Source organism: Haliotis rubra, unplaced genomic scaffold, assembly GCF_003918875.1.
Source record: "Haliotis rubra isolate DU_JTF1 unplaced genomic scaffold, ASM391887v1 Scf1268, whole genome shotgun sequence".
Lineage (NCBI taxonomy): Eukaryota > Metazoa > Mollusca > Gastropoda > Lepetellida > Haliotidae > Haliotis > Haliotis rubra.
In genome coordinates this window covers 110,311-120,856 of record NW_025765190.1, presented here as the reverse complement: position 1 = coordinate 120,856, position 10,546 = coordinate 110,311, and the positions used below count along the sequence as shown (strand labels likewise).

General features: G+C 41.9%; 1 protein-coding gene across 1 annotated transcript; it reads left to right on the top strand.

The window, feature by feature from the left end:
* Nucleotides 1-2,019, top strand: LOC124266608 (zinc finger CCCH domain-containing protein 13-like). The gene is made up of 4 exons (XM_046701401.1): nucleotides 1-67; nucleotides 268-1,116; nucleotides 1,209-1,394; nucleotides 1,841-2,019. Exons 1-4 carry the CDS (start codon nucleotides 1-3, stop codon nucleotides 2,017-2,019), a joined length of 1,281 nt encoding a protein of 426 aa, XP_046557357.1.
* Nucleotides 2,020-10,546: the final 8,527 nt, after the last annotated feature.

Sequence of the window (10,546 nt, the reverse complement as noted above, 5' to 3'; positions counted from 1 at the left end):
ATGGAGTCGACAGGAGACGGAGGAGGACTGAGAGGATACAACGTGATCGACAGAGATGGAGGAGATGGTGAGAGAGATAAACGTGATCAGACAGAGTGAGGATGGCTTAAGACTGACATCGTGGAGTGACAGAGAGGGGGAGATGCGAGAGAGACAACGCGGGATCGACAGAGAGGGAGGAGTGGGTGAGAGAGACAACGAGAGACGGAGGAAGGAGAGCCACATGAGGACAAAGAGGAGGAGGCTGAGAGAGACAAACGAGGACAGAGGAGGAGTGGCTGGAGAACGGAGCCACAGAAAGACTACGGATCGACCGGAGACAACGAGACAGAGGAGAGAGACAACGTGGAGGACGAGAGGTGGAGACAACCGGAGGACGGAGAGAGACAACCCGACGAGACAACGAGACAGACAGACAACGAGAGATAACCGAGACAACGGACGGACAGAGACAACGACCGAGACACGAGACAACGTGGACGGACAGAGAGACAACGGAGACAGGAGGACAGAGACAACGGAGGACCAAGGAGAGAGATGGAGGAAGGAGTGAGAGACAACGGAGTGGACAGAAGGAGGAGACAACGAGACAGAGAGGAGGACTGAGACAAGGAGACACAACGGAGACAGAGGAACGACAGGACAGACAACGAGGAACAGAAGGAGAGAGACAACGAGCAGCCACACGAGGAGGAAGGAGACAACGTGAGACATGGAGAGAGAAACGAGACAACGACGGAAAAGGACAGAGACAACGGAGGAGAGAGATAACGAGACAGAGACAACGCAAGAGGAGGAGACAACGAGCGAGAGACAACGTGACAGAGGAGGAAGAGACAACGACAGACAACGGAGAAGGAGGAGAAACGACGACAGAGAACGACCAGAGACAACGGAGTGGACAGGAGGTGAGACAACGCGGACGGAGAGAAGGACAACGGAGGAGACAACGGAGGACAGAGATCAAGGAGAGAGACCGAGTGAGACAAAGGAGGATAACCCCGGAGGAGAGACAACGAGAGCAGGGTGAGAGGAGAGGACCCCAGACAGAGAGACAACGTGGACGGACAGGAGGAAGGAGACAACGACGGACAGGAAGAGAGACAACGGACAGAGGTGGAGGGTGAGACAACGGACAAGGAGGAGAGAGACAACGGAGGTGAGGTGAGAGACAACTGACACAGAAGGAGGTGAGACACACGACACAGAGGAATGGAGAGACAACGTGACGACAGGGAGTGAGACAACGGAGGACAGAGAGACAACGGAGGAAGGAAGGAGAGAGACAACGGAGACAGGAAGACAACGGACACAGAGACAACGGAGGAAGGAGAGAGGAGGTGAGAGACAACGGACAGGAGGAGACAACGGACGACAGGAAGGAGATAACGGAGGTGAGAGACACAACGGACAAGGAGAGAGACAACGGACGGACAGAGGGTGGAGGAAGACCGACAACGGAGAGAGAGACAACGTGAGTGAGAGACAACGAGAGGACATAACGTGACAGAGGCACATGGACACGAACTGAAGGACAGACAAAATGAACATACATGGATGACAGACCACACAAACTGACACGACACACACACACACACAACCAAACACTGAACATGGAATGAACTGAACAGACGGAATCCACACAACTGGCACATGGACAGCACACAGGTGGAATCACAGCCACATGACCACGGAACGAGAGAACACAAGGAAGCATGACCACCAGACACACAGACCGACACACAGAATGGACCAACGGAACAAACCAGGTGAAGTGAATGACGAACCCCAGGACCCCACAGACCACACCACACAAGAGTGTGTGTGATCACACCAGCAGGACAGACAGGACAAGGAGGACAGACAGACAGACAGATCCCGGACAGGAGGAGAGACAACGAGAGTGAGAAAGACAACGTGGACGACGGAAAAGTGAGACAACGGAGCACAGGAAGAGACAATCGAGAGAGACAACGGAGAGAGGAAGGAGACAACGACCGACAGTGGAGGAGTGGCTGAGAGACAACGTGGAGGAAGGAGAGAATGACAGACAGACACCACACACACACACAAAGAAACAGTGAACAGCCAAAAAGGAACGGACATCCCAGCAGGCATTGACTGCACACATAGGAAACCAGACCCGACCAGAATGGATCAATCGAACCAGAGAACGGAAGACCAGTCAACAACCCCGGATGGAAGGAACAAAGACACAGAAACTGAATCCCACACTGAGCCAGGAACCAAGCCAGGAGGAATGAACACCACACAACCCTAGACCATGACGGTGGATGGACAGGGACCAAGAACACCAAAACACACCACCTGGAATCAGGCACTGAACAAGGAAGGTTCACTGATCACATAAACAATGAAACCCCATGATATATGGACACAAAAGGTGGAACTCAACTTTATGAATGGAGTGGAGGAAACACAGCACACAGTACATGGTATGGAAAAGAAACACACAAAGAAGACCTAGGTCTGACTTGAACAATGTGTGGCCCATGGAGGCCCCAGGAAACGGAATATAGTGGACAGGAATCCCTAACTTACTTTACTTAAAGAATAGTGGACATTCTTAGACCTGAAATACTGGACAAAAGGAATGGACTGACGAAGGACAGACAAATGAAATGGCATGGTGGAAACACACAGGGAAGAAATATGGTATGGAAAACATATATGGAAAGGAAAGAATAATAATGAAGGAAAGGAATGAATGGACAAATGGACGAAGAATTGTGGACATGGAGATATTTTCCCACAAAACTGTGAAAAATTGTATAATTCCCGACTTTTTTCTTTCAAACACAAGCCCAGATGTTGACCTTTCGATCGCCTCGTTTGGCCATATCCGGACATGCGCACAATTATCGCGCGCGCAAAGGCAGCTGATCGTTGTCATTTCACTTTGGCGAAGTTCAACGCAATATCGTTCTATTTTCACCATCTTCACGGCATGCTGGTGTTTATTTGGTAAGTATGTCCTTAATGTATGATGAAAACGTAGGAATGCCGTTCAAATCTAGCAGTAGCAAGAAACTCCGAATTAGGGCTCATGTTTTATCTCACAAGGTTACCGGTATGTCACAGTACATGTTTCTCAAAATTTAGTGGAAGCCCGTGATTTCCATGAACTTGTTTTGTTATTTTTCAATATATTTGCATGCACATATTTGGCATTTTATTATATAATCGAATAAGATTTCCTTTCGTACCCATCACCTGATTTGAATTTTGCAAATATACATTTTCAAATAATCAATGAATTACATCAATATAAGGAACCGTTCATAATTAAATATATGGCTGCGGGTGGGGGTGTTGATTGTAAGGGTTGGAGGGTGGGGTGGGGTGTCACCCATTTTGTTCAGGGGAGCTAAGGGGTCAGCATTTTTGTACAAACGCACTATGTTTAGAAATTATGGGAAGGGGAGAGGGCGTCATAGATAATGTACATGACATGCAGGGTGGTCCGTCTCTTATTCTGTACATACTCATACACTTTTTGGGTGGGGGTGGGGTGTAATTCATTGTGCATAAAAATCAACATCACCCCAAAGCCATACATTATGAACGATCCCTAAGGGCAGCCATACAAAGTCGGATAGGATTAATCAACATTTTATATTGCATCCCATTATTATGAACATTTGTTCGGATGCATTGAGCACGCCCTGAACCCTGTCAACATATGTATATTGTTGGGGAGGGGTGGAGAATGGCGTAAGGAAATGCAACGAAAATTTTCACTTTAAAAATGTCTTGTGAAAGTCTTTGTTAAGGATGAAATTGTATATAATTTATTTGAACTTTTATTTATTTACAAAAAGTGTAACTTCACTAATGATTCTTTGATGGGACAATTAACAAAACTGCACCCACAGACTTTCATTCTTACACTTGTTTGGAAGGGATATGATAATTCATGTCTCTTAAAGTTTAAAAATCTTACATACAAAAGAAGTAATTTTAATGTAAGGAACATTTAATTATGAAATAAGATTATTTTAATGGAATTTGCAGAAATCTCATCTTCGAAGACTGGGTGGCAGCAATTTTGTGGATCACATAAAAGGAGCAAGGCTAAGGTAACACGTTTTTAACATTTCACTTGTTTCCAGTATATCCACCACAAAGTTTAGAGAAAGATGATAATGCTCTTTCATTACCACCTGTTTTGAATATTTGTGATAATGTTTGGTCTTTTGGTGATAATAGTTGGTCTTTATTTTCATTTATATATTAAGGTTGATCATTTAAGAGAAAAAAAATTGACAATGATTTCTCCCGGAGATGTTTAGTTTAATGAGCACTCCCTTGCTTGGCGCCATATTGTTTTTCGCCGTAAACAGCTGGATGCAAGATAGCACGCGAGAGGACAGAAGTCATACATTTATAGATATATAGAGATGTTTATTGCTGGGAAACACACTCTTCAGGTATTTGGTCAGCTGTAGAATTTGAATATGATGTTTTTTATTATTGTCAAATGGTAGGTTTTTCATTATTTGCAATCTAATATGTGTGCAATGAAACATACTGAGATTTGGAAGAGTCCATTATTTAAAGTACAGGTGTTGTTAGATATCAGCATTTTATGTACATGTTCCCTTGTTAAGATCATCTATCGAGTATATTAGAGAGAAGGTGTATATTTGTAGTGTTTTAAATCAGAGTTATTTTCAGTGTATGACCTACATTTCAATATGTTTTGGCCACCTGTCACCCTTTTTAGTCAAATAGAGAGTAGGACTTCCATTTCTTGGAATTGAGAGTCAGAGATGCACTGTTTCCAAGAATTTGCGTGTGCCAGCGATGTTTGTTTACGAGTACATTTACGTCTTTTTGAGTGTAGATTGGAGCTGTAAGAGATGTTATTCAATGTCTTATTATTCATGGTATGATAGATTATTTCTGGCAATGTAGAGTTTAATCTCATTATTTTATTGTTCATGATTCAGAGAATCATAGTTATGACGTGGCAGATAATACGCACACATAATTCATTATATGAGAGATTTTCTAAGCGTTCCTATAAGAGATTAAGTGTAAACATTTATGAATTATAAAAATGTTATTTATCTGAGTTTTATGGGTGTACAAATGACAAAGAGAGAGAGAGAGAGTAGATAATAGAGAATATATTGTATACTTATGAGAGCTCATTATTGTTTTCAGAACTCCATGATCCATACTTCCTTGTGTTTGGGAACAAATGGTGTTGGGAGACCTCCCACAATAGACTTGTTCTTTGACCTGTGAACCACCACCCATTTGTTTTCTTATCATTTAATGTAAAATGGCTTTTGTTACAATTTATGACTCCTGGTAGCAAAATTGCTACATCAGTTCAACTCCTATTAATTTGAAATAATCATTTCGAGAATCTCTAAAAGAAAACTAAATCTGACAGAATAACAACAATCTTCCATTGTTTTGCAGGACAATGTCAAACAATTTGATGTCAAGAATGAATGTTGATGGGCAAACGGCAAGTTTTCTTTTAAGAATACAAGGTTGTATTCAATCATCTCTGGTAAGTTAATTACCAAGTGCAGCATTTTCATCATGACCATAGCAAAATAATATATGACAGTAAAGCATCGTCCTAATTCATCCTACCGGTAATTCATAGTCTAATTATATAATCAACTTGCAATTGAGGATTTTCTTTGAAAATGTTTAAGAAAACTTCCATTCCTTCGGTTGAAAATATAAATTGTTTACACTTTTCGTCATATTTTTGTATTGATGCTGTTCATATGTTCACATGCCAAGTTACAGCAGTGAAATGAACCTTTCAAGTGATTGATTAAACAAATACTTGAATCATATAAGACAATATATCTTCCATATGACTTATTCATGTATTTAAATATAAAATTTCAGAATGTGTCCTATCTCAAGGGAATGAGATGGGAATGCATCTGAAGCAAATTTCAAGAAAGAGTTAGGAACGTTTCTGAAGTATCCACCTGACCGCCAGGCAGGGAGTGGCAGAAAGAAGAGGAGCTGATAATTGTGTTTTTGGAGTTGTAATTGTGTTGAAAAATCTGAACTGTGGTATTGAAATTGGTGGTGTAAATGTCACTTTGATGCTATATGCAGATGATATTGTGTTATTAGCACAACAGAGATCACCTACAGACTATGTCATGTGTGATGTTTTACATTATGCATTAAACCACGTTTTCTGTGTGCGTGTGTGTCATAAAGATTTCATGAAAAGTGACTTGTTTTATGTGCTGTCTTCAGGTATAGTTCCTGGTCATCTTGGATCCCTTTCATGGTGAAAGTAATTGCATTGTGTTTATTCAGGGGTCTGTCTTAGAGCTGAAATTCAGACAAAATGTCTTCTCGGGACAATTTTCACCTTTTCAAGGTAACAATACAACAGTAAATAGTTAATCCTAATTTGGAATACTCTTTTCTTCTAACTGGAATTATACGTCCAACTGACATAAAACTTAAATGAACATTATATTGAATGTGGAATTTTAACCAAGTATTTTATCAGGTAAATATTTTTACTGCAATTTTCTGTTTGAATACTGTTTATTGCAGGTAGCTTTTTGGGTATTTTAGCTGGATGCAGGAGTTTGGTGCTACTTTATTGTAGTTTAAAGATGAAGTGCGAGTCTATTTACAGGAAAGCGTAATACCTCCCAGACACAACCACGGAACTCGATTCACAACATAAGTACAATGTGTGAAGCCCATGACTTGTGTTCCCTGCTGTGATATTGCTGGAGAACTGCTAAAAGTGGCGTAAAACCTCGAGATTTCGAGACCAAATTCCGTCGAAACAAATCCTTTTGTTCGCGAGAGGCAAATAAAGAACGGTCAACATCAGAGAAGACCCCATTTACGAGCCATGCCCTGTTTTACCATCAGCACCCATCACTCACACCATTTGCATGTTTAAACAGGGTATGTACAATGGGATAACACATTGCGGCAATGTATCTGCCATTCGGCAGGGGCATGTGAACAAACCAGGCAATCAATTTGATGGGTTGGTTGTTTTAAACGGAGCACTCAGCCTTATTCCAGCTATATTCCGGCGGTCGGTAAATAATCGAGTCTAAACCAGACAAGCCAGTGATCAACAGCAGGAACATCGATCTACGCAATTAGGATGCGATAACATGTGTCAACCATGTCAGCGAGCCTTACCACCCTATCCCGTTAGTCGCCTCTTATGACAAGCATGGGTTACTGAAGACCCATTCGAACCCGGATGTTCATGAGTCAGATAGTCATGTAATGTCCTACACATGACGTCACACGATAGCGTGTTACTGATTTTGTTGTACGGAGAGTGATATGCTAATTTTATGTTCGGTCTCCTTTTTAAAAAAGTTGGCATTCCCTTCTTCAGTCCACGAGTATAAACATCTCCCCATTAAAAGAAACCATGCATGTGGGGAAACTATGTGAAACACATTTGAGGCTATTGAGGTAGATTGTAATGTTTGATATGGGAGTATGATTTTAACTCATCTGTTTGTTATTATGTATGCACAAGAGTGGTCTGATACGCTGACTATACGAACATATTTTCTGTCTCAGATACGAAGTTCCCATTCTGCTCGGGTATATCAAATGGTCTGTGGGTACAGTAAGTTGCGCCGTAGAGTTGAATGAGTATACATTATATAGGGGCACCATGACTGTGCATATGTGTGTGTTTTTGCGCGCAAATATTTGTTCATATGCACGAAAATGTACACATGCATGTGTCTTTTGTGTGTGTGAATAGGTGTATATGAATATGTATACGCATATATACACTCAAGGCCAAAAGAAAGTGGCCCATTTTAATTTTGATATATGAAATTTATTCAAAATTGTTGAAATTTATTTTCTTTTGTTTAACAATCGCCAAAACACACCAAAAATGTTGTCATTAGGAAAAAATGACTTCGAGCTAAAAAATCGTGAAATTTGTGCAAATGGTGAAATACACGTTTTTGAAGGATAAAAGCGACACTACGTCAGCCAAAGGAGGCATTTAACGACCGTTGGTATAACACAGACGTTGTGAAACAGGAAAATACTTTAGTTATGCCTAGACTTACTTCAGAACAGCGTGAAAGAGTCATAGGAATGATAAACATGGGAGCTTCTCATGCCCATGTCGCAAGAACGTTTGGTTGTCACAGACATACTATCAATAGACTTATTAAACGTTTCCACGGGACTGGCAGGACTGTTGACCGACCAAGGTCAGGTAGACCAAAGGTCACTACCCCCCAGGAAGACCAATATCTACGAATTCTACATCTGAGGAATCGGTTCCTGACAGTTTTGGAATCGGCATCAACGGCACTCGGTCAAGTTGTCAGCAGACACACAGTTAGACGACGACAACAGCATGCCGGAATTCGAGCCCACAGACCATTCCGTGGAACAATGCTGACACGTCAACATCACCTGAATAGGCTGATCTGGGCACGTCGTGTTCGACGATGGCAGCTTCGTGATTGGCGTAGGGTTCTATTCAGCGACGAGAGTAGGTTTTGTTTATACCATAACGACGGTAGAGCACGTGTATATCGCCGTCGTGGTGAACGTCATGCCCCGTCATGCGTTATGGAGGTTCAGGCTCATGGTGGCGGGAGTGTTATGGTTTGGGGAGGTATCTGTGGCGAAATGAAGACACAATTGGTCACAGTTCAAGGCAACCTGACAGCACAACAATACATTGACCAGGTTATTCGTCCAGTTGTGTTACCTTTCGTTAATCAACACCAAGGGACATTATTTCAACAAGACAATGCTCCTGCACACACAGCTAGGATTGTGACAGATTTCGTGGGAACCAATAACATCAACGTTTTGCCTTGGCCGTCTCGTTCCCCTGACCTCTCACCAATAGAGCATCTCTGGGACTTTCTGGGCAGGTAAATCAGAATGAGACTAAACCCTCCAGCAAACCTGAGACAACTGGAACAGGCCATTCATGAGGAATGGAGGAATATCCCAAATGCCTTCATCAGACGTCTCACAACGTCAATGAGACGTCGAGTACTTGCATGTATCAATGCAGAAGGAGGACACACAAGATACTAAGTAATGCACACCTAAACGCTGACATTTGTGTTTTAATCTGGAGTTTACATATATTGTTCAAGACAACTGAAAACATGTAACTTTGCCTTTTGATACCAGTGTCATTTAATTAAATGTTGCTTAAACATTACTTCATGTTTGACGTTGTAATAACCTCCGTATGTTTAGCAAGTGGCCTTACTATCAACATAAATATATATGAAATCAAGTTTTTGTCTGTGTTGATTTTTATTAAGATTTTTAGCACGGGCCACTTTCTTTTGGCCTTGAGTGTATGTGCGTGAGTAAACATACACGTCCATAAGATTACTAACATGGAAGTCACGACAGTGATGCCTTCAACTGAAACAATGTTAATGTTATTCTTGATGTCTGCTATAGTATTGCTTGTATTGTATATATAGGTAACAGTTGTAACACGAAGACGTCTACTTAGGACTGAATTCGATTACAGAATACCTTGTACAGATTGTCTATTTACAGTGTGGCCATTCTCTCTGTTCGATAAGGCTGAAGATGTATATTGTGCGCGTTTCTCGAAAAACTAGCATTGGTGCCTATTCAAACCCAGGATGATAAACGAGCATTAACGAAATGTGAGTTATTGCAAAAGGAACAGAAACAGGGTCCTCTGAATAATGTGCATACGCATGCAATAGCATGCATACCAGGTGTCCGGAACAAAAGAAAAATATTGTACTTAATAATAATAATAATAGTCCATTTTTATTGCGCGTTTATCCATGCACATTGCATGCTCAAAGCGCTGACATATTACCCCTGGTCAACGAGTACAGAACACTCCATGTTGAGAATACAACCGTTCGCCTGTCAGGCGCTCAAGGTTCAAATTCAGACTACCATCGTATCATACTAGGTACCCAATTTTACTGCTGGGTGGACAGAGGCAATTTTGAACAAACTCACTTGCCTAAGGTGAGACCACATGCGTCACATGCGCTTCGTTGTGGGGCAGGACTTAAGTCCTAGAAACTTTCAGGAGTCAAGCTGCCAAACACGGTCACCCATCCGAGGACTGTCCGCGACCAACGTTGCTTAACTTCAACTGATTGTGACCTGAGCTCTACGCACAGGACCACACACCGCCTACTTATTAATACTTTACACATAATTTCCATGTTCGTTTGCCAAAACGTTCCAAACACATTTCAGAAAAATGTTCCAAGTATTGTGACATAATGTAAGGCGTTTGTGTTTGATCCGTTCTCTTCAACGTACATGACATATGCCTGAATAACAAATGATTAACAAACTGAAGGATTGATTGAGACAATTAGCTCAATAAACTCTGAAAGAGAAGTATTGTCATTGAACGTCCATGTAGAGAGTGAGTTTGTGAATAATGGTTTGGTCGCTGTGTCCCCACATCCTGGTGAAGTGAGATGGTGGTCGATGGCGTGGATTGTCATTGTCGGGAACGCCAATGTAACCTCCGGAT

Bases quoted from the DNA above. Each gene is read 5' to 3' on its own strand.
- LOC124266608 (XM_046701401.1), top strand. From the start codon at position 1: ATGGAGTCGACAGGAGACGGAGGAGGACTGAGAGGATACAACGTGATC. The intron at 68-267 runs GTGAGAGAGATA...AAACGAGGACAG, and splicing joins CGACAGAGATGGAGGAGATG to AGGAGGAGTGGCTGGAGAAC. The intron at 1,395-1,840 runs GTGAGAGACACA...TCACACCAGCAG, and splicing joins ACAGGAAGGAGATAACGGAG to GACAGACAGGACAAGGAGGA.